This window comes from Hydra vulgaris, chromosome 07, assembly GCF_038396675.1.
Source record: "Hydra vulgaris chromosome 07, alternate assembly HydraT2T_AEP".
NCBI classification, from domain to species: Eukaryota; Metazoa; Cnidaria; class Hydrozoa; order Anthoathecata; family Hydridae; genus Hydra; species Hydra vulgaris.
Genome location: NC_088926.1, coordinates 22,425,001 through 22,452,500, shown reverse-complemented (window position 1 = coordinate 22,452,500; position 27,500 = coordinate 22,425,001). Strand labels below are relative to the sequence as shown.

At 24.8% G+C, this 27,500-nt stretch overlaps 1 protein-coding gene across 7 annotated transcripts in view; it reads right to left on the bottom strand.

Moving 5' to 3' along the window:
• LOC136082347 (uncharacterized) overlaps window positions 1-27,500 on the bottom strand; it is a 448,050-nt gene that overhangs the window by 344,391 nt on the left and 76,159 nt on the right. For all 7 annotated transcript variants that reach the window (XM_065801362.1, XM_065801364.1, XM_065801367.1 and 4 more), the window contains exons 10-11: window positions 5,211-5,240; window positions 593-622 (exon numbers count right to left, since the gene is read on the bottom strand). In XM_065801362.1, coding sequence (XP_065657434.1) covers window positions 593-622; window positions 5,211-5,240 — 60 coding nt within the window. The remainder of the gene's footprint in view (window positions 1-592; window positions 623-5,210; window positions 5,241-27,500) is intronic.

Sequence of the window (27,500 nt, the reverse complement as noted above, 5' to 3'; positions counted from 1 at the left end):
ATGTTTTTAGCAGCAGAACTCAACAAAACAAAGGTAAACAAAATTATTTGAAACAAAAAGAAAAGGAAAAAGTATGCAAAATTATGATTTGGCCTCATCAACTTTTTATATTACCATTTTATTCTTTTTATATATTTAAAATCTTCCCAAAATGTATTGCATTTACTGTTCCTTGCAAATATTACACATGAGCGGAGACTTGCACGGTAGTGTATATAAATATATATATATATATATATGTATATATATATATATATATATATATATATATATATATATATATATATATATATATATATATATATGTATATATATATAAATGTATATATTTATATATATATATATATGAATATATATATATATATATATATATATATATATATGCTGTTTGTAATATTTATAATTTATTAACTGCTACAATGTTTTTAATGTTTCTAAAAATTATTTTCTTTTGTTAATCAAAGTAAACTTTATTTTTGGGAAAAATAAAAAAATTGTAAATTTTCGTTAAAAAAATAAATAACTTTAATCCTTTAAACTAAATAAATAATGTTTTTTTACGTTATTATAATATCGTGTTTTGATAACTTACCTTTAATTTTATCTGGGACTTCATAAAGCCCTACAAATTAAAATAAGCAATTAATAAAATATTTTTATTAATTACAATTTAGTAAGAGACGATTTAAGTTAACACCTTTAAATATCAAATAAAATAAAAGATTTAATATTTTTTTAAAAGGTTATTTATTTGCAATTATTTGAATAATATGTTGAAAATTTTGTTTTTAAAGATAAAAGTTTTTAAACTTATAAAAAGATCTCGAAATACTAAGCCTTTGTATACTTTTTTAATTTAAAACTTTGTTTTAAATATTGTATTAATAGTTTTGTTTTTTACAACTGTTTTAATAAATTATTGACAAGTTTTGCATTTTAATATTTTAGTGAACTAAGTGAATAATAATAATGACCAGTTGGGCATTAAATATCGACTTAAATACTTTAACAAAATATTGCACGCATCGGCCATAAATATGTTATAATAATTAATGTGCAATATAATTTTATATCAATAATTAAATAAATAATATGAATAAATAAATAATCAGCAAATTAAATATATCATCGCTATACCTAATAATGCGCTATTGTATATATATATGTATATATATATATATATATATATATATATATATATATATATATATATATATATATATATATATATATATATATATATATATATGTATATATATATATATATATATATATATATATATATATATATATATATATATATATATGTATATAAATACATATGTATATATATATACATATAATTATATATATATACATATATACATATATTTAACATTTTGATAATAATAGATTTGTTATATTATAATTCAAAAGCTTGTTCATTATTCAATGCTATTTGTGATAACTAACTAATACAACTTTTTACCTATATTGATTTTTTTTTTTAATAAAATAACATAATTGTGGTACCAAAAATTTAATGATTAATTTATTTTTTATAATATTATAACATACTATTTTAAGAACTAACATTTAATCGTTAATTGCAACGAGTTAATACGCTCTAAAATAGTATATCAAATAATTAATAAACATACTTTATATTTACTTTTTTTTTAAATTAATTTAGTAAGAAACGGTTTAAAACAACATCCTAAAGTATTAAATATGAAACGAAATTTGATTGTTTTTTAAATAATATTTTGTTTGCAATTAATTAAACAAACATTAAAAAATGTGTTCTTTAAGATAAAACTTTTTTTAAACATGATTTGTTTATCAACTCCTAACCTAAGTAATTTTTTTCAATTCAAAATATTGTTTTGAACATTGTATTTAAAAGTTAAGATTTTTTACAATTGTTTTGACGTTTTAGTAACAAGGTTTTGCATTTTAATGTTTTACTGCTCTTAGTAAATAATAATATTGTTAACTTAACCAGCAAATATTGGCTTAACAAGTTTAACACAACAATGCAAGCATCGCCCAATAATATTTATTTTGCATTATGAATTTAAATTGCTTTTTTCTATTGCTATACGTACTAGTGCGCAAATTCTGACGTTCCTTTATTGCTAAAAATATTAATTAAGTGTTACAACCTACTTGGTACTGGATCTGGGTGAAACAACAATGAAACTGGATAAAATACAATACAATACTTTGAATTTATGCTTACATAAATATCATATTTATATTGTCATAAATTATCTGCTTTTAATTAGGTAAAAGCATTTCATATAACATATTAAAAAGTTTATGAAGTATTTTTGTTTAGCTAAAATTCATCTATTATTTCAGATTTAGCATTTACAAGTTTATTAAATTTTTTTTTTGTAGTTTTACATGTTTGTTCTATATACTTCCCGCAAACGCAACATAAGCTTAAGATATTCATACTTACAGGTGTTGGTACGCAACGCTATTTAAATTGAACTAAGAAGATCTTGGACCTTTGAAAAATAATGACTAAAAAACGCAAAGGGATTGTCCATTAATACACAACGTTAAATTTATTTTTAAAAAAGGAGATCATAAGTTCTTTTAGGTAGCAATTTGCATTAAACTTAATGAGCTATTTTGATTTTTAAAATCAAATTAGCTCATTAAATTTTGGCGTTTTATAATTTATGGCGATCCCTAATCTAATTAAATTTCTTTGATAATTTGTTTATATAAATATTAAATTTAAATTAAGTTTAATACTTTTTAACATACATATATATATATATATATATATATATATATATATATATATATATATATATATATATATATATATATATATATATATATATAAACTAATTCAATATACCAAATATTGAAACTAAATATTTTATTTAATTTTTCACCTGGATTATAGCCAACAGCATTATTAGCATATAATATAATATAATTACAAAAACTGTGAGCGTTAAATGACAACAAAAATTTTTTGAAAATTAGACGTCACTTATATAGTGGCTTCCTTTACTTAAGTAAGAAAAAAATTAAATCCTAAATTTTCATTTTAACAATTTTGTGTATTGTCCAAATTTATAACACCGTACAAAAAGGAACATTATTGTTTTGGTATCTCCAAAGCCTCACGAAAGTTTTTACAATATTTTCTTCTCAGTTTTGATAGTTTCTGCTCTATCCCATTTAAAGTCCTCATCGGAATTTACATTATGAAAAACTAATGCAGACTGGTTTAACTTGCCTTTACTAAAAGTTTTTGGTGTCGTTAACCACTTGTTCGCATTTAAAGTTTTGGCTCACTGAGATACACTTTAATGCATTTTCACAAGAAAAGTCCGTGAGGCCATGGAGATATCAAAACATCATTGTTCTTCAATACACTTTTTTGTGAATTTAGACAATGAAAAATAAGTTGAAACAAGTTTTTAGACATCGGTTTTTTTATACTTAAGTAACAAAAGCCATTAAAGTATGCTGACTAAAAGTCATAGGATTCGATCAAATGCATTTTCAGAAATGTTTATTAAAAGAAGACTTTCTCTATTGCAAGACCTAATAAAAGTAAAACAAAGTTGTCGTAATAACAAGCTTTTTCTGCAGTATGGCATCTATGGCGACAAAGATTGAAAAATTTGATGGATCTGGAGATGTTGTAGTGTGGCAGTATGTGGAGTAAGTATTGCTGAAGAAATTCGTAATTGTCACTCAAAGCATTATTTTGGCGTTAATCGGACAATGTTTACAGTGCAACGAAGACTTCCGCACGTATTAAGAAAAGATGTTGAAGAATGTGTTCGCAAATTTTGTCAATGTAATTTAATTGATCCAGCGCCAATAAAATGGGAAAATGGAGTGCTAGATGTACCCGACACATGGTATACCATATTTAACAATAATTGACTGTGGACCAAGTCGGTTTGCAATTTGGAGAAAGTTGCCTCGCGAAGTTACCAAATATGTAGGAAGTCAATTGGAATCTGTATTTAGGGAAACAGCTGGCGCTTGCGATTCCCCATTTGAGTTTCCCTGATGCAACGAACAAAATCTTGCAATGTGTCCAGATTCTACACATCTAAAGCATTTTATTCCATCATTAACAATTTTTTTCTTCGAAAAACAGATTCGGGCAACATGTTCAGGCTTGCCACACTTGCAGCAGTTAAAATCAGTAGCGGATGGTTTTTTAACATGTTTATAGAAACCAGGGATTGTTGTTGAAACATAATCTTCTTTTGTTTTTTCCATCATGAATACTCGTGCATGGTTTAATGCATCCTGTAACCTGATACCAAATATTTTCACTTGTGCTCGTAGCTGCTTTGAAATTTCACCCGGCAATCCAGTTATGAACGCTCTTAGCAATAATTCTTCGCTTTCAATGTTGACCAAACCCATAAGTTGACCTAAACTGGCCAAATACACATCAACAGATTCACTGTCATTCCATCTCTAACTCCTCGTAAGCTTGAAAACCATCGTCTGCAAGTGCATCTAGTAGAGCTTTTTCAATGTCCGCAGCGGACATTGAGGCATACATATATATATATATATATATATATATATATATATATATATATATATATATATATATATATATATATATATATATATATATATATATATATATACATACATATATATATATATATATATATATATATATATATATATATATATACGTTTATATATATATTCGTATGTATATATATATATACGTTTATATAAATATTCGTATATATATTTATTCGTATATATATATATAAATATATATATATATATATATATATATATATATATATATATATATACGTTTATATATATATTCGTATGTATATATATATACGTTTATATAAATATTCGTATATATATTTATTCGTATATATATAAGTATATATATATATATATATATATACATATATATATAAATATATATATATATATACATATATTTTAATAATAAAATTAGTTTTCTTTATTATATTTATAAATCTTTTTAATAATTTAATGCTGTTTATAATGTTTATACAAAATTAACTGTTACAATGTTTTTTCCTTTTCATACTAATTTTTACGTTTGGCTTACCCGAGTTAACCATATGTTTGAGATAAATACAAACATTTTTTTTTTTTTTATAAAAAAAACAATATTTTAGTCTCTTAAACTTTGTGTTTTTTGGTTATTATAACAAACTAATTTAATAACTTACTTTGACATTCAGCTTTTAAACCAAAAGGCCCTAAAAATAATAATAAATAATTAATAAAATTAATTTTTATTGGCTGTTCTAGACAAAATTTATTTAGCAAGAGACGGTTTAAAACCACATTTTCAAATATCAAATGAAATAGAAGATTGTTTTTTAGAAGATAGATTAATTGCAATTTATGGATTTATATATCGGAAACTGAATTTTACTAGAAAAAATGTTTTAAAAACAGAATTTCTTGAAACTCTTTGCCAAAGTGTTTTTTTTTAGTTCAAAACTTTGTTTTGAATATTGCATTTAAAAGTTATATTTTCTAAAGTTTTTTATCTAAATGTTTCAGTAAACCAAGTGAAAATTATTATTTACCACTTTACCATCAAGTATCGAATAAAAAGATTTAACACAATATTGCACGTGTCAGCAATTAATATTTATTACGCATTATGCGGTTACTTTGCTTTTTAATAATAATGTAACTTATAATGCACTATTATCGGCATTCCATTAATGCTAAAATTATCACCTAAATGTTGCAGTCTACTTTGTACCAGAACTGGGTAAAACAACATCTTCACAGGATAAGATGCAATCCAATACTTTGAATTTATATTCAAATAAATATCATATTTATATCGTCATAAATTTTCTGCTTATAATTAGCTAAAACCTTTAAAAATAAAATATTTATAAACCTAAATGTATTTCTGATCAGCTAAAACTCATTTATTTAGTGGGATTAAGGATATAAATATTTAATAAGTTGGTAACAATATGTGTTTATAAAAACAGTATCAAAACATAAATGCTTTAGGTTTAAAGATCCATCAGAATTTGTTTTAATTATATATTATAATTATGTTATAATTATAATATGTTATAATTATAAATTTTTCATTCAGTTGCACCAAAGTTTGTTATAGAAACTGTCAAAATAAAAAATACCTTACAAATTAGTTTTCTACCACTACAAATGACTTTTTTTACAAAATGTAGATTTTAAATTTCAAATTAAACAGTTTTCACTTTTTTCCAGAGATAATACGTTTTTAAGAGGATCGGTAAAATTGCTTGTTTATGATATTTTAAAAATAATGTTAAGCAGTTGTGATATTGATACCGTAACATAAGTCATACAATAGCTTATTTTGCAAAAAATGAAATAAAAATCGTTATTAACCTTTGTAAGAGTCATTTTTTATCAGAAAGATTAGATGTAACTTAGTCTTTATATAAATGATACTTGACTAATTAAAAATGCACTCTTAGTATAATGAATACGTTAACATCAAAACAAAAACTTTTATTTCATTAATTTTAATGCATTTATTTTAAAATAAATTTGCGACATTTTAATTTAACGATATTAATTTGCAACTGGGTATTTTTTTAAGGAGTGCTGTGATAAATGTTACAATAAATCTTTAATTTTAGATTACCGCAATCAGATGGAAAATATTCATTCTATTAGTACAGGTGCCTTAAATGACTATTTTAAAACAGTTATTTCTAGTTTAATAGCCTTATTATATTCATGTAGTGAAATAACTTTGTTTTCTTTGATTTCTATTTTGTCGTTAAAATTATTAATATTTGTACTGTCGAGCATTTCTAAAATTTCTTTCAATAGGGCTATTGTAAAAGTTTTTATCATTTTAAGCTTCGTTGCCGTTGCAACCGTCCTTTCACAATGAATGTTTTGATTATCTTGTATAATATCTGGGCAATTTTGGACTTAAAATTTGGTCATGCCCTCTTAAATGGTCATTTTAGTAGTGTTAAAAAGTGATTATGAGATGTTCTGATGTTTTTCAATTAGAAAGGACATGCTATATGTCTAAATATAGGTAATTGCGTTAGAGAAATTTAAAATTTGGATTGTTCGATAGGGAAAGTCACGAGCATCCAGGTGATTATTTTTGGGATTGATTACAGCTGGACCTAGGAAATCTAAATTGTATTTCAAGATACTACTTTTTTCATGTTTAAAATAAATTAATTGGGATCAGAAAATAAATTTGGCCATAGTCTCTAGTGGTGGTTATGATCTGGCAGAAAGATGTGCTAAGGGTTGTAAATAAATTTTCGCGCTTTTTGTTAATTTTATAAAATTAATTTCTTTGTTATTGCGAATATAAATATAAACGTTTAAAAATGTTTAACTTATTTAACATTTTATATATGTAAATATATATTTACATATTTATTTATATATATATATATATATATATATATATATATATATATATATATATATATATATATATATATATATATATATATGTATATAAAAAAATATATATGTATATAATCATATATTATTCATTGTGGTTGTTAAATTACAATAACAAAATTTTTTATTATTTGACGTCACCTTTATTTTGGCTTCTTTTACTAAAGTATAAAATTAATGAAGTCCAAAAATGTTCTAACATATTGTCCATTGCCCAAATTCATACTACATTACATTAAAGACCATTGATATTTTTGTATTTATCAACTTTTATTTTAAAGCTTTTATTCCTAACTTTAGGTGTTTATGCCCTATCCTATTCAATATTCTCAGCGCAATTTAATTTATGCAAAGATAATGGAGACTGGTATAACTTGGAGTTACGAAAACATCAATGTTCTTCAGTGTGCGGTGGTGTGAGTGTAGACAATTGAAATGATGTTAAAAAAACTTTTTAGACCTCTATTTTTTCAAACTTATGTAAAAGAAGCTATGTAAAAGATGAGTCAAAAATTGAAAAAATATTTTTGTTGTTATTTTACGGTCACAATTTTTGTAGTTATATTCTTTTATATACTGATGATGCTGTGCCTATATCCCAATAAAAACTCAAATAAATTTCTTCTTAATTTTTTATTTTCTCGTCAAAATTTTAATCATTGTAATGTCCGGCATTTCTAAAAGTTTTTTTTAATAGAGCTATTTGACTTGAACACCACTATAATGGTCATTTTAGTGGTGTTCAAGGGTGGTCATAATAAGTCCTAAAGTTTTTTACTTAGATTAGACATGCTGTATGCCTAAATAGAGGTAATTGCGATAAAGAAATTTAAAACTGAAAATACACATTCTTTAGGATCGGTTACGACCACTCACTTAAATATTTCGGATTGTCTAAAATAAGTTAGTGGAACTAGGATAGGACTAAAATTAAGTTAGTGTTATTAGGAAAACTTGGTCATATATTCGGATAGGTCTAAAAATAATTTTGTGGTGTTAGGAAAATTGATTTTTGTAAATATGGTCTCTAAAGCTGGTAATCATCGAACAGGGAGAAGTGGTAACTTGTTGTCAAAATTATTTTGCAATTTTTATTTATTTTTTATATTCACTTTATTTGATATTCTGAATATAAATAAATAACGTTTAATAAAGTTTATCTTTTTAACATTTTTCAAAGATATATATATATATATATATATATATATATATATATATATATATATATATATATATACATATATATGTATATATATGTATATATATATATATATGTATATATATATACATATATATGTATATATATGTATATATATATATATATATATATATATATATATTTATATATTTATATATATATATATTTATACATATATATATATATATATACATATATATATATATATATATATATATATATATATATATATATATATATATATATATATATATATATATATATATATATATATATATATATATATATAAGTCAGAGTGATGACATAAAACATACATTAGTACATTAATAGCCCCGTGATTTCTTCAGGTTGATTGTATTTTTTGACGCTTGCCTAACTGGTACTTATTCTGATTACCTAGTAACGTAGCTGCAAAGAAATTTTGTCATAAAATCAAAACTTCTTTGAGACCAGGAGATTTTCATTGGGCAGTGCTCCCTGTTGTTTTACCTTAAAAAAATAATATTAAGGTGCATGTAAAGACTCTGATTGAAAAAAGGAATATTGTTTTTCCAGTTTATGGGCGCTACTTAATTAAAAAAAAAATCATTTGAAATAAATAAAGTACAAATTTTTTGAAGAAATGGCATTTTATAATAGTTATTTAGGTGACATTAATACTAAAAGTTCTAGATGATGCATTTTTCTCACTTTTAACAAAACAAAAAGCTAAAAAATTTAGCAAACTCTAATTCTTTGCAAGCTTGCAGTAATGTTTATTCATTTATACGTAAGAAATTTTATATGGTCAAAATTTTCAAACGCTGAGAGATAATACTATGTAACTTAAATTTATCAAGCAATATTAGTCTAGTTAAAAATAGTACAAAAAATCATTTATCAACAAGTTGCCCTTAAACTTAGGTTTACGAGGTATAAAACTTTGGAGTTTATTTGTTCTCAGTAATCAAAACCTTTTCCTTGATCCGCCCATTTTCATAAAATTAACCATAACTTTTTACAAAATCAATTAAAGTGCAAATTTAAATAGAATTTACGAGATATAATTAATTAGAACTGTTTTTATGCCTCTTGATCAGTTTTCAAAGCAAAATCTGCGATTTGATATCATTAAATAAAAAAACCTAACACCTACTATGCTCAACTATGCTCAGAAAATTTGACTGTAAAGTTTTATCTATATATGTGAGTGTAAATTAAAGTAGAACTTCAGTTTGGCCTAGTGCAGCCATTTGTTATTTCGCTTATGTAACGGTAAGTGTTTGTAAAAAATTTTGATTGCAATTGTTTTTTGTTTTTCTACATTATTTTTTACAAATTCGTAATAATTAATAGAATCTTTACTGTAATAGTAAAATTAACAAAAAATTTTACGTATACTCTAAAGATTCTATTAAATATTACGAATATTTAATAGAATCTTTACAGTATAACAAAAAGTTACGTTAAATTACGTAATTTAAATTAAATTACGTTAAATTACTTTGAATTACGTAAAAATACGTAAAATTAACAAAAAGTTACGTTGTAGAAAAAAAATAAAAATGCAAGGTGCAATAAAACAAAGAATGCACATAAACACATAAACATCAGTAGATGATTTGCGAAAGAAGTAGTATATATTCGTTCACGCGTTGATATAATAACCCTGTTATTATTATTATTTTTTTTTTTTTTTCGTTGTTTTTATTTTTTTTCAAGTTGCTTAGAGTTTTTAGAGTGATTAGATTTTAATTTATGTTGCACATTTTAAGGCGTTTTATTTAAAAACGCTTTTAAAAAAAAAGCAAGTATAAATAATAGGTTTTTACATTTCTTCTTCTCTTTTAATATATGCTGTCAATAGAATAATGTGAACCATTAAGAAATTAGAATGTTATAAAACTGTCTTGCTGTCTCCAAATATCTTTTTATTCTGATTTTTTGAACTTATGAAATAATTTACGGAGCTAAAAAGTCACAGTAGGGTAAAAACTATACCATTAATTTACGTAGCTACCATTTGCATCCAAAACTAACTTTTTAATTTTTGATTTAACAGTTTGCCAAAACTTTGTTCCTAAACAGCTAAATATGCTATATAAAATATTTCAATGGGCGATAATAACATTAGTCCGTTCGTTTTAAAAGCATGTGGCATATGAACGGCAGGTCCTCTGTTTTTTGTTTTTCAATTTCCATTTATAAATACGGTAGCAGAACAAACCCATCTAATTTGAAGTCCAATATCTCTAATTTTTTTTCCATGAAAACAATAGTATATGTTTGCACGTGAAACTGCTGCAAAAGGTTTAAATGTATGGTATAATTGGCAATCTTCTTGAGCGGATAAAACCTTTCCTAAAGCAGGGTGCTATTTTTAGATATTCATTTTCTGACTAGATTAACTTAACTAGATGGGTTCCCAAGGTTGTGTTTTAGGATCAACGCCCCTTGTCATTAACGATAATGACCTGCTAATTCATGTAAAATTAGTCATTTGCAAAACGTATTCATATGACACAAAGCCCATGAAGATTGTCAAACATGATGAAGACAGAGTATGTTTGCAATCCGATCCGGACAAAATTGTTAATTGGATGCAAATCAGGCTATTGGAGTTGAATGTAAAAAAACCGTAAACTCTGAATTAATAAAGTTTGATAGTATTATGAATAAAATTAAAATGACAGCAGAACCAATACAACATTTTTATAAGTTACAAATTTAGAAAAAGATCTCGGAGTTTTATTCTCCGAGACTCCTAAATATGCTCAACAATGCAATGCAGTTGCAAATAAAGCAAATACAATTCAAGGAATCCTTAAATATGCGTTTGTATCATGAGACATTAACATTAGAATTAAAATTTATACTGCATATATCAGACCGCATCTGGAGGTTGCTATACAAGCTTGGAACTCTTACCTTAATATTACCATAAAAAAAATTGAAAAAGTACAACGCAATGCAAAGAAAGTACCTCAGGCTTTTAAAAGAAACACTTAAAAACTCGATGTAAAATAATGAAATTATCCACTCTATAAGAAGGTAAAGAGGCAATAATGATCAACAATATAAGCTATGTAACAATTTACACATTATTATTTGTCACGTAATGCCTTGCAGCTTAAAACCTTAAATCAGATTTTATCGCAAAATTTTCAGAAACTGCAAAGACAAACATATGTTTTTTAACAACCGTGTAGTCAGTAACTGGAATGCTTTGCCAGATAATGTCATTGAGACAACATTAGTTGATAAAGTTAAACTACTACGCGATGGTTTTTGGTAATCGTAGTTACAACAGTTCATCATTTCCTGTAAATGCTACACAAATGTGGCCGACATACAAGTTCGGTATAGGCGCTTAAGCTCAGCCAATGGTGAGTTTAACAAGGCTGTGGTTTTCTCTGAATTAATTAACTAACTTACTAACTAACTTATATAAATTTTGGTTTTGAGAGGGTTTGCTAATATTTGCCTAACTGTGCATTGGAAAATTATAGGACTTGACAAAAAAAGAGATTATGTCATATTTTTAAAAGGTATGGTAAATCATAATCCATAAAGTTAGTTTTTGCTTCATTTAAAATTATCAACGTGTTTTCACTAAAAGTTTCCATTGTGATAGAACTCAAATCATTAGTTGTCTATTTATTTTCATTGCCCAAAGTTCAATTAATTTTATATTAGCTAAACATTCAATTTAAACTGCAATTAACAATCTACAAATGAAAAAAAATAAACGTAAAATAAATGAAAACATCTTTCTAAAATTGTTAAAATCAATCATAAACAAACAGATTTATGATGTTAAAGTAACTCTTTCTGTTTAACAATATATAACGTGAGTGTTTGCATTAATACATACATACATACATACATTTATATATATATAAATATGCATATATATATATATATACACATATATATATAAATATATATATATATATATATATATATATATATATATATATATATACATATATATATATATATATATATATATATATATATATATATATATATATATATATATATATATATATATATATATATATATATATATATATATATATATAGAGAGAGAGAGAGAGAGAGAGAGAGAGAGAGATATATATATAGAGATATATATATTATTTATACTTTTGATAATTTTAGATTTATTTTTTATATTTCAAAAGCTTGTTTATTATTTAATGTTAATTGTAATAGTTATGGATAACTAACTAATTCAACATTTACCTAGTTTGCTAATAATTCAATTCGGTTTTCTGGAGTTAGCATAACTTTGGTATAAATAAAAAAATTTGTATTCTTTTTTAATAAAAAAACATAATTGTGGTACCTAAAAATAAATGAAATTTTAGTTTTAATTTTTTATAACATACTATTTTTAGAACTACCATTCAATTGTAAATTGCAACGAGTAAAGACGCTGTAAATAAATATGATAATTAGTTAATAAAAATACTTTATATTTACTTTTTTTAAGTAAATTAATTTAGTAAAAAACGGTTTAAAACAACACTCTAAAGTATTAAGAGCCGTTTTTTCTAAGAATGAGGCAAATTCCTGAAACTGTGGAAGTGACCTCCTCCAAATTGCTTGAATTTTTTATATATTGATCAGAATATAAAGAAAACCAGTTGGGGAAAAAAAAAAATTTCAAAAATGTTTCGTTCACACGGAATCTGGGCTTAAATTTTTGAGATTTTTTTAAAAATTTTTAGAAATTTAGTTTTTGCCACCTTTGAACCCATTTTTTTGGCAAGGCAAAAAGTTGCACATAGCTTTTGTAGTTAATATCAGACGTAACCCAAAAGCTCTCTCAAAAAAATATAAAAAAGTTGCGTGACACTGTGCGGTTGGCTAATTATCATAGTTCAAAAGTACAAAATCAATCACTTTTGTCAACTTTTAATCGGAGTTAATTCTAGCGGCGAAGTGTTGCACACGATTTTTCTTTTAGGATTTGAAATTATCAAAGGTATTGAGTCTAAAAATGCAAAAAAAGTTATGTGAAAGGCAAAAATGATGACTTTAATCTGGCAGGAGACAATGAAGATGATAATAAATATGAGGAAGACATCGCCAATCTTGCAAAAGAAATTTGTCTTGTATGGAAAGTGAATGATTGGGTTGCTGTTGCATATGAAAAACAATGGAATATTGGATATATTGTGGAGGTAATATTATTCAAAGTATATATTAGTTTCAAGTTTTTATTTTGTTTTACAAAACAGTGCTCTAAAATAAAAGGAATATAAATAAAATGTAAAAATAATTTCAGAATGACATTATATAAGAATTTACAAGTTTTATTAAATGTAAGCAAAATTAAACAAATCATAAACTCTTTATTATATTATCTTAAATGTTGCGCTAATACTTTTAGGTATCTATAACTGGGATCAGAGTTAATTGTATGATTAACGGGCAAGAGAAGAATACTTTTCGCTGGCCAGTTACTACCGAGGAGATAAATAACCAAACTGATAAAATTATCTGTTTAGTAAATGCTCCTTTTCTAATCAGTGGTTGTGGCGATTATTCATTATCCGAAGAAGACTATAATACAGTCATATCATTATTCTTAGAGAAACTTACTGCAGCAGAGTAAAATTTATATGTGATGTGGTGGATAATGTGTGTAAATGACTCTATTAATAAATGAAAAACTAATTTTTAAATGGAAAAACATTTAAATGTTTGATTTATGTTTTATTTAATTAGCAATATAGTTATCTTGATGTTAGATTTTTGTTCAGTTTTTAATTCATGTTATATCATGCGTGTGACAAAATCACACGAATTTTTTTTATTATTATGTTAGGACCTTTTTGTATTGACAGTTGGATATGTTTACATTTTTACAAAACTAAGCGCCTCTGCCGTAATGGTTCATTTTGTAAGTATACTAAAACATTTTTTTCCAATTTCAAGCCTTAATATATTAATTGGCCTTAGGTATCACATAACTTTCTTTGCATTTTTAGACTCAATACCTTTGATAATTTCAAATCCTAAAAGAAAAATTGTGTGCAACACTTCGCCGCTAGAATTAACTCCGATTAAAAGTTGACAAAAGTGATTGATTTTGTACTTTTGAACTATGATAATTAGCCAACCGCACAGTGTCACGCAACTTTTTTATATTTGTTTGAGAGAGCTTTTGGGTTACATCTGATATTAACTACAAAAGCTATGTGCAACTTTTTGCCTTGCCAAAAAAATGGGTTCAAAGGTGGCAAAAACTAAATTTCTAAAAATTTTTAAAAAAATCTCAAAAATTTAAGCCCAGATTCCGAGTGAACGAAACATTTTTGAAATTTTTTTTTTTCCTCAACAGGTTTTCTCTACATTCTGATCAATATATAAAAAATTCAAGCAATTTGGAGGAGGTCACTTCCATTGACTGCCTGATTCTTACAAAAAATGACTCTTAAATATAAAAGGAAAATTTATTGTTTTTTAGAAAATAAGTAGTTTACAAATTTTTAAATTTTACATAAAAAATTGTGTTTGTAAAGATAAATTTTTATTTAAACATAATAATTTGTTGAAACTCTTAGACAAAGTATTATTTTTCAATTCAAAATTTTCTTTTAAATATTGTATTCAAAAGTTATATTTTTTTACAACTGTCTTGAAGTTTTAGCGACAAGGATTTGCATTTTAATGTTTTACTGACCTAAGTTGATATTATTATTGTTAATTGGACCAGCAAATATTGACTTAAATAATTTTACACAATATTGCAAGCATCGGCCAAAATTATTTAATATGCATAATAAATCTAAATTGCATTTTTCTATTGATATACGTATTAATGCGCCAATACAGACATTCCATTATTGCTAAAAACATTATTTAAGTGTTACAAACTACTTCGCACTGGATCTGGGTCAAACATCAATGGAACTAGATAAAATGCAATCCAATCCTTTGAATTTATGTTCACATAAATATCTTATTTATATTGCCATAAATTTTTTACTTATAATTAGGTAAAAGTATTTTATATAATATATTCATAAATTTAAAAAGTATTTTTGTTGAGCTAAAACTCATTTATTGTTTCAGATTTAGCATATACATGTTTAATACATTTTTTTTTGCAGTTATTTTATGTGGTCCCAGACGTCTTTACGGTCTTATCAAGGAGCACCGTGGGAGAGCATTTCACAGAAAGTTTACGTCTCCTTTCAAGTAAAAAAACCTATGTAAGAGGATTGTAAAAATACGTTGTCTATGACATTTTGAAAATAAAGTAAAGCAATGTTGAAATTGAAAATGTAACCCGTAAAATTTTTAAAATCAAAATAAGGTCATACAATAGCTTGTATTGCAAAAAATAAAATAAAATACAGATTAAAACTTGTAGGAGTCAATTTTATAAAGGATATTATTTAAACTTAGCTTTTATATTAGAGATACTTGACTAGTTTAATTGAGACCGTCTCTCTAATAAATGCGTTAATAAAAACACAAAATCTTCCTATTTATCAATTTTAATGCATTTCTTTGTAAAATAAAACTACGATTATATATTCTAATAAAAATACTTTGCAACCGTGTAACTTTATAAAAGTTTCTGTGATAAATATAAGAAGCCATTTAAAATTTCAGATAAAGTCAACCAGATAGAGATAAACATTCGATTAGTGTCAATGTATTAATAAACAGCTTCAAAACACTTACTTCTGGTTTAAGAGCCTTATTTTATTGATTTAGTGAAATAACTCTGTTCTCTAAGATTTCTATTTTGTTGTTAAATTTTTAATAATTGTACTGTCGAGCATTTCTAAAATATCTCACAATAGAGCTATTGCAAAAATGTTTAACATTTTTAACTTCCCTGCCGTTAAAATCGTTCGTTCATAATGATTATCTGGATCAACTTTTATGATATCATGGCAAATTTGGACTTAAAAGTCGGTCATACCCGCTCAAAAATTATTGTTAGTGATGATCAATGGTGATCATAAGATGTTCTGATGTTTTTTAATAAGAGAGGACAGGCCGTATGTCTAAACATAGGTCATTGCCGTAAAAAATCTGAAACTTGGAGTACTCGTTCTTAAATATTGATCACGACTACATAAGTGATCATTTTAGGGTTGTTTAAAGTTGGTTATGAAATATCAAAACATTTTTTCAAAATACTACATTTTGCATATCTAAAATACTACATTTTGCTTATCTAAAAATAAGTAATTGGTATCATGAAATTTGAACCTGCCCCAATTGGTTTCAGAGGTGGTTATAATCACACAAATAGGTGTGGTCATGGGTTGTCAAATAATTTTCGCAATTTTTATTAATTTATATATTTATTTTCCTTGTTTTTGTGAATATAAACAAACAATGTTAAAAAAGTTTAGTATTTTCAACATTTTTATATATGTATATATATATATATATACATATATATATATATATATATATATATACATATATATATATATATATATATATATATATATATATATATATATATATATATATATATATATATATATATATATATATATGTATATATATATATATATATATATATATATATATATATATATATATAAGTATATATATATATAGATATATAGATATATATATATATATATATATATTATATATATATATACATATATATTTATATATATGTATATTTATATAAATACATAACATATACATATATATATATATATATATATATATATATATACATATATTTATATATATATATATATCTATATATATAAATATATATATATTTATATATAATATATATATATATATATATATATATTTAAATGTATTTATGTGTATATATATATATATATATATATATATATATATGTATGTATATATATAAATATATATATATATATATATATATATATATGTATATATATATGTTTATATATATATATATATATATATATATATATATATATATATATATATGTATATGTATATATATATACGTATTTATATATATATATATACTTATATATATATATATATATATATATATATATATATATATATATATATATATATATATATATATATATATTCATATATATATATATATGTATATACTTACAGATAAAAAAGAAAAAAAGAAAATACAACAACGAAATTCGAATTTTGAAAAAGAACTTTGAAATATTTGCCATCCATCAGCGAGTCAAGTTAGATGAATAATAATTAAAGAAATTTATAAGTTTACGGTTATATTTGAAATTGTTATAACTTTTTCTTTTTTTTTTCTTTTTAGCTCTTTCAATTTATTTTCTTTTTTACATATCTATTATATTATATTATTGATTACATTATTAGTAGCTATATAATTGTATATTTTATTATTAAGCGTTGTCATATTTATAGTATTTATATTTTTATCATACGTTACTACTACTACTTTTGTTATTACTGTAACTGTTTTTATTATTATTGCTATTGTTGCGATCGTCGTTTTTATTATTTTTGTTATTATATTCCGTTAATATTATGATATTGGCAATATTTTTATCATAAACATCATCATTGTTATATTACCGTATAGTTACTACTATTTTTATATTATTTTTGTCGTGATAATTTTACTAATATCAATAACTTTATTTCTAATCAATTTTCTACTTATTATGACAAAGCTCTGCAATATTTGTGATAAACTTATTCGTGCTAATCATTATTCAATTCAATGCAATCACTGCCTAAGTTTAATCCACAGGAATTGTAGTTTTTAAAATAATAATGATTAAAGTTTATCAAATATCCCTTTCATGAATTATTGGCTCTGTATTACCTGTTGCAACAGTATTTCGCCGTTTAGTTCAATATTGGATAACAAACTACGTCTTTAAACTTTAAATGACAATATATTACATCTCGATGATCTACCAAATGACCTTTCCCTTTTTCCTTGCTCCTGAGAATCTGATACTTTTAATCGACCTAATAATTACTTTACTTATCAGCTAAATAACAACGACGATGACAATACGAACATAGTTGAGAATCCAATCAGTTGTAAATACATTGAAACTGAAAAATTTTACACTTCAAACATCAATAATAATTTCTTTTCTCTATTTCATTTAAATATCGAATTATTAGTTAAACATTTTGACGAAGTAACCTTTTGGTATAAACGGAACAACAAAAACTAGCTGAAATCTGACATACTCTCAACAACTCCTATTGATTTTAGTGTATATATTTATAAACGTACTCCAACAAAAACTTCATTTCGTGGTGCCCTTCTTTACATTTCTAACACACTAATTTATAAATCTAGAAATGATTTAATTATGTATAAATCCCCATTCTTAGAGTCTGTTTTTGTTAAAATCATTTTACTTAAAAAGTCTAATGTTATAGTAGGCTGTGTTTATCGCCATCCTAACATGGATATTAATGAATTTATTGTTTCATATCTAGCTATTCTATTTGAAAAACTTGATGTTGAAAAAATTAAAACCATCTTAATAATGAGTAACTTTAATATCGATCTTAGGAAGGCAATCTCAGATAATTCAATCTAGGAGTATTTAAACACCATTGCCTCAAATAACTTTCATCCTTTTATATCTTTACCAACAAGAATTACCAATTACTCAAGTACTTTAATTGATAATATATTTTCTAATTCAACTTCTAGAAATGTTATTTCCGGCAATCTAACTATTCGAATATCGGATCATTTGCCACAGTTTCTAATTTATTTATCTTTTAAAAAAAGAATTATTAATTCTCAAAAAAGCAGAATTATTCTTCAAAACTTCTAAATATTAAATATTGAAGAATTCAGGAATGATTACTTGGAAATCAACTGGGATAAAGTAATCAAAGTTTCCAACAGTAATACAAATAAATCATATGAAGATTTCTTCACTAGCTTTAACTCACTTCTAGACAAACACGCACCGTTAAAAAAACTAAGTAACCGTGGCTTAACTCGAAGCCTTAAACCATGGATTACTTCAGCAATTTTAACCTTGATAAAAAAACGAAACAATATATTTATGAAGTTCCTTAAAACAACAAATCTTCATGACATACTAATTCTTGAAAAAACTTACAAAACCTATACAAATCACAAGTAAAACTTTTTCAAAGAAGCAAAAAAAACTACTTTACTACTAATAGGAATAGTTTAAGAGCTACGTGAAAGGGTATTAGAACTGTTTTAAATATACGTTCGAATGATATCTCATATACATCTTGTATATCTTCAAACAACACCATTATCAATGATGCAGTTAAAATCTCGGTAATTTTTAACTCATTTTTAACTTCAATCCCTGAATAACTGCAAAAAATATTCATTTACCTCATATTGACTTCCATAAGTATTTAAAAAGATCAAACCTTGACTCTCTTTTCAACAAACATACTGAAAAAAATGAAATAATATCAGTTATTCTTTCTCTAAATGATGGCAAGGCTTCTGGTCCAAACAGCATTCCATCCTTTATTCGAAAACTTCTTGGTAATGATATTTCCTCAGTACTTTCAAACCTAGTTAATCTGTCATTAGGTACTGGTATATTCCCTATAATTTTAAAAACTGCATCTGTTAAACCAATCCATAAAATGAACTCAAAACTGGACTGCCATAACTAAAGACCAATTACATTATTATCAAATATCAGCAAAATTCTTGAAAAATTAATGTATTCTCGTATTTACCACTTTCTTGATAATTCTAAGTGTCTCTTCGGCTGTCAGTTTGGATTTCGTTTAAAACACTCTACTTCCCAAGCACTTTTTAGCATTACTAAAATGATTCGTGGTGCAATTGATAGTGATTTTTTTGCCAGTGGCGTCTTTATTGATCCCCAAAAAGCATTTGATACAGTTGACCATAAGACTTTAACTGAAAAATTGTATCACTATGGTATACGGGGTATCGCAAATGATTGGTTTTCATCCTACATTAACAATCGTACTCAGTTTGTCTCGACTAATGGGTTTTAATCCACATTTAAAGTTACTACGTATGGTGTACCACAGGGTTTTGTTCTAGGACCTTTACTGTTTTTAATGTATATTAAAAATTTGCCTCACTCTATAAATAATTCGATTGTTCATCATTTCGCTGACGACACTAATCTTCTATGCATAAATAAATCACTCGCGCAGCATTGAAAAAAAGTTAATTTAGGTCTTTATCATTTGTGTCATTGGTTAAATAGTAACCGTCTTTTCCTAAGTATCAATATCACTGAAACTATTAATTTTCACCCTCCAAAAAAAAAGATTGATAGTGATAATGTGAAAATTAGAGTCAATGGTAAAAGTTTTTTTCCATCTATGTAAATAAAATACCTCGGGCTATTTCTTGACAAAAACATTTCATGGCACTATCAACTAGTTCAATTAAATAAAAAACTCTAACGTGCCAATAGTATGTTGTCGTTAATACGACTCTATGTTCCCCAACATGATTTATCATCAATTTACTATTCATTGTTCTTCTCACATTAAAGTTAATGTCGCACTGTTTGGGGTTAAAAAGGTAGTTTTCTCTAGCATCGTATAAACAATTTACAATGCACTTCCTTTTTATGAATTATGACATTTTTTCCTTTACAATTAGAATCATGGCATTTTCTCCCTTACGATTTAATATCGAAAACAGGTTTCCTGACTTAAAAGTTATAAAATTTCAAGACCTTGTAAAGCTCTATAACAGTCTCTTTGTGTTTAATTTTCTTCAAAATAAACTAACAAATTCCTTTAAATTGGTTTTTATTAAAACAAGTGACACATACTAATATTACACGCAAAATACTGAAATTTTTAACTTGAGCACCTCCTTTTTTAACACTATTAAATGTGGCAAGCGCTCTATAAAACATTTATATATTTCTTACAGGAACCAAACAATACCATTTATGAAAAAAAAGATTTTTACTAAACACCCTATTATTAACAACAATCTTCTTCTCAATCGAAATTAAATTAAGATATTTTTATTTTGAGTATATGTTTAACGAATATTAAATTTTTCTTTTATTATTATTGCTTTTTTTAAATTACTGTATTGATAAAACTATTAATACTTTTATTATATACTGTCTTTTTAAACCCTATTAATATTACCATTTTCATTAATTTATCTTTGTTTTTTACATCTTACTATTATTATTTATAATCATAGCGATAGTGATTCAATTGCAGTAATAGTTTTTATAGTAATTGCCTTAATTTTTGCAATTGTTATGCTTCTTTTATTAATTTCTGTAAGTAAAGTTAAAAACTTTAGTATAATTATTTTTGCGATTGTTGTAATCATTAGTCAAACATTTTAGTAAAGTTATCATGATATAGTTATTTTTAGTTTTTTTATTCACATTATTTTTAATATTTTTATTTTTATTATATTATTTCAATTTTTAATATCATGTTTTTTCATTAATGCTTTATTTTCCATTTTTTCTTTCTTTTATTTTTTTCTTTTTCTTTTTAATTTCTTTTAGCTTATTTATAATTCCTTTTATGTTTTATTTGTTAATTTTTTTTTTGTTGTTGTTTAGGTGTCACTCCATTAACTAGTTTTTAAATATATGAGTGCACCTAACCTTATTTATGCGAGTTTACAAAATATTATTGTAAATTTTTTTATTTTATGGTTTAATGAATGGAACCAAATTTAAAAAAAAAAAAATTTAATGCAGACTGGTATAACATGCCTTCAATTACAAATATTTGGTATTGTTAAACCCTTGTTTGTATTTGAAACTTGGACTCACCGAGATTTTGGAGCATTTGCAAAAGAAAATTTCGTGTGGCCTTTGGAAATACTAAAACATCAATTTTCTTCAAATGTACGGTGTTACAATTTTGGACAATGGAAAATATGTTAAAGCAAATATTTGGACTTCAGTTTTTATATACTTAAGTAAGAGAAGCCATTATAATAGTAACGCAAAAATTTAAAAAATATTTTTGTTTTTATTTGCAGGTTACAATTTTTGTTCTTATATTATTTTATATGGTGATTGTATGGTGATGATATATATATATATATATATATATATATATATATATATATATATATATATATATATATATATATATATATATATATATATATGTGTGTGTGTGTGTGTGTGTGTGTGTGTGTGTGTGTATGAATGTATATATATATATATATATATATATATATATATATATATATATATATATATATATATATATATATATATATATATATATATATATATATATATATATATTTATGTATTTATTTTCGTGCCTACATTTAGAAATTAATTCAGATTTTTTATTATAACTATATCATGATAACTTTACTAAAATGTATGACTAATGATTAAAACAATCGCAAAAATAATTATACTAAAGTTTATAACTTTACTTACACAAATTAATAAAAGAAACGTAACAATTGCATAAATTAAGGCAATAACTATAAAAACTATTACTGCAATTGATTCACTATCGCTATGATTATAAACAATAATAGTAAGATGTAAATAACAAAGATAAGTTAATGATTATGGTAATATTAGCAGAGTTTAAAAAGAAACTCTTCCTGATGATCCAGCAATGGTGAAACTTAAAGTAGAAGACAAAAGTTAGATAAGTGTTTTTTACTAATTTATTAATGCTCTGTTCTTTAAGAACATCGAGCACTCTATTTGTAAAATATACTAACATAATTTACATACGTATATATATATATATATGTATATATATACGTATGTATATTATATTATATAAATATATATATATATATATAATATATATATATATATATATATATATATATATATATATATATATATATATATATATATATATATCAATTATTTAACAACGATTATTTAACAATTATTTAACGGTTATTTAACAATTATTTAACAACATTTATTTAACAACGGTGAAGCTTGGATTAAAAAAAGTGGAGGCTTATTTGATGTCACCATGGGAGCCTTTGATGGCGCAGAAGTTTGTGAGTTAGTTGGAATATTTATCTTGTTTCAATTATCACAATCTTACGATAAAGATGAATTTGGATTGTATAGAGATGATGGTCTAGCAGTGTTTAAGAACCGGAGTGGCCAACAGATGGAAAAAATTAAAAAGCACTTCGTGAAAGTTTTTAATAATAATGAACTTCATATATCTATCAGCTGTAATTTTAAAATTGTTAATTATCTGGACTTGACGTTAAATCTTAATGACAGTTCTTTCCAACCTTACTGCAAGCCTGGTAATTCCATCAGTTATATAAATGCTGCCTCTAACCACCCTCCTAGTATACTAAAAAGCCTTCCTCAAACTATAGAACTAATATTGTCAACCAATTCTTCTAACGAAAATAATTTTAAACAATCCATTCCTCCTTATCAAGATGCATTATTTAAATCAGGTTTTATCTGCAAATTCACCTACCATTCAAATAAAACACAGATCTCATTCAAAAATCGCAAGCGAAACATAATCTGGTACAACCCACCTTTCAGTACCAATGTTGCAACAAAAATAGGAAGTCGTTTTTTGAGCATGGTAGACCTGCACTTTCCGGTTGGTCACAAACTTCGTAAGATATTTAATAGAAATACCATTAAAATAAGCTACTCATGTATGCCAAACATCAAGTCCATCAGTAATTCGCACAACCACTGGATATTAATAAGCCAAGGTAAAGATGAGGGAAAAACATGCAACTGTGTCAATAAACACATCTGTCCCATGAACAATCAGTGCTTCTCAAAGAACATCGTTTATCAAGCGACCGTGTCGTCAAACGAACCTGACTACAAAGAAAAAGTATATTTTGGCTTATGTGAAACTCCATTTAAATTTTGCTATGCTAACCATCTAAAATCTTTTAACATTAATAAATATAAAAATGATACCGAATTGTCTAAAGAAATTTGGGACATGAACGACAAAATGTTTACACCCTTAATTAAGTGGAAAATTGTAAAACGTTGCAAACCTTATAACATTTCGTCAAAAATTTGCAATCTTTGTTTATACGAAAAATTCCTTATTTTAACATATAAAGGTGATAACTTGTTAAATAAACGAAATGAGTTGATTTCAAAATGCAGACACAAGAATAAATTCTTCTTATCTTTTTTTGACACCGGTGATTATCTAATATTTTGTTTTTTCTTAGCGACGTTAAGATCCCACAACACAGTATTTTGTAATTTTAGCGGTTTTTTTTGTTATTGAACTTGTATTCAATGGCTGATGATTGCCGTATAGGCATGAAACTTAAAGTACCATAGAAAAAGTTGTTTTTTCTTTGTTAATATATATGTATATATATTTAAAAAAATGATTTTCAAAAGGGTGAATTAATTTAACTAATATATAAGCTCATTTTTTTTAATATTTTTCCAGGAGAATCTTATTTTTGTGCCTACATTTAGATAATAAATCGGATTTTGTTTTATAAGCATTCTTGATTTGCATGAGTAACTTTTTAAAATGTTTGCTGAAGGCAAGTATGATTTTTTCAGGAATTTTGTTATATGCATGCGCTGTTTTAAGGATGGACCAATTCAGTATAGAATCATCAAATTTGACCTTTCAAATCCCATATGACTTTTGACAGCATGGTGTTTTTTGAATACTTTTTGTTTTTAAAATATTGCTTATGATTAGCAAAACGTTTTTTTGATACACCTTTTGTTATGTCATTATATTGCTTATCAGGTACATTCTAAAAAGAAACAGCGCATTTACATTCCACATTTTTAGATAAACAACTTCCAATTATAGTTTTCTGTAGTTTTTTGATTTAGGATTTCTTTTTTGTTTAAGAAAACAATTGTTACTTTCTTTACATTTTTCCATACTATTTGCGCAACTAAAGCTTACTTTAACTGTATTCCGATTAAAAATTTTACTTAATTTATTAGAGGGCGGAAATGCTTCTAAAACAATTTTAAAAACACTTTTCCTAAATTAGTGGAAACACTTTCGGTCCAAGGGGGTTGAACCAAATTTCATTTCTAGTTCTAATTCGCTTTTTTTTATTTTTGTTTTCAGGTTCAAATATTAGTTCAAAAATTTCAAAAATAGTTTTTTAAGGGCATTTTTTTTTTTTTTTAAAGGAATTGAATACATTTTTATTAGAGGAGATTTAGTTTAGCCTGATGTTAATCGAAAGTGGAGTTTGTTTTTGAATTTGGGGTTGATGATTAAGTTATTATTTATATGCCATAATTTATTGTTTGGTTTTTTGAAAGGCTTGTATGGATTTTCAGAGAGGTTAAATGTGACGTCAAGAAAATTCACAATTTTCAAATTTTTGTTTATTTTGTATTATTTTTTAAAAGCCATTATTTTCAAACATTTTTACAATATCTTTTTACTTTTATTGAGCTGTGGACCAGATTTTTTACCTTTTACAATTAAACCATCGTCGCGATAATGGCTAAAGTCTTAAATTGATTAATTCACTTAATAAATCTAACATATAAAGTCCTATAAACTCAAAAAGTTCTGCTCCGTCATACCCTCCCATTGTTCCATTAAGACAGTCATGTATGCTTTTCTTTTTCCAAGTCGCCATATCAAAATAAAGTAAGGTTTTTATGTTATTATTTACGATACGGGTTGTTTCATCAGAAATAACTGTGTGGCTTTTTGCAAATTTAATTGTTTTATCTAAATATTTGCAGTTTTTGATGGATAAAAGTTATAACTGTCAAATTTAATATACGTACAGTCATTTTTTTTTTCGATTATGAAAAACCAATTTATAAAATGAGTGGTATATTAGTAAAAACCTAAGAATAAGTTTTTATATTTTCTTTTCCGTTTCTATACATGATATCAGTGGAAAAAAGTAAACTATGAAAAATTAAAATGTTATGGAACTGTCTCGCTGTCGCCAAATAACGTTTTCCTTCTGATTTTTTACACTTGCAACAACATTTAAAAAGTAAATATTGAATAGCTTAAACTATACAGCCACCTTTTTCATTCAAAAGAAATGTTTTAACTTTGGATGTAACAGTTTATCAAAACTTTATTCTTAAAAGCCTAAACATGATTGATGGAAATAATTCTTCAAGCGATGATAGCATTTGTCCGTTTGTTTTAAAAGCATATGTAACACTAATGGCATATCCACATTCTTTTATTTTTAACTTTGGTTCCTAAAATAGAAAGCAGAACAGACCCAGCTATTACAGGCCATTACCGCTCACTTATTTTCAATAAAAACTTATGATATATATTCACACATGATATAGCTGCAAAAGTTTGAATTATATAGTATAAATGGCATTTTTCTAAAGTGGAAGAAAGGTCTCCAAAACTAAACAGTTTGTTTTCGAAATTCATAATCTAAAATATTAATGAACTAGCAATCTTCCCAAGGTTTTGTGCTAGGACCAACGGTCGTTATCATATATGACAAAATCTTTGTCAATTATGATAATAACCTTCAAAGTCATGTCAAATCAGCCATTTACAAAACGTATACAGATGAAACAATGCTCATGAAAGTTGTCAAAAACGATGAAGACCGAGCAATTTTACAATCTGATATAAACGAGATTGTTAAATTGATGCAAACCTGGCTAATAGAGTGAAATGTAACAAAGAAGTAAACAATTTATTAACAAAAATGGACCAAATATTAAATGAAATCAAAATGACGACACAACCATTACAGTAGTTATAGAAATCATAAATTCAGAAAAAGATCTTGAAGTTCTAATCTACGAAAATCTTAAAAATGCTCAACAATGCAATACAGCTGCAAAAAAGCAAATAATATGCTTGGAATTTTTAAACACACGTTTGTATCAAGAGACATTAATATTTTGAAAAAATTTTATACTGCATATATCAGATCGCATTTGA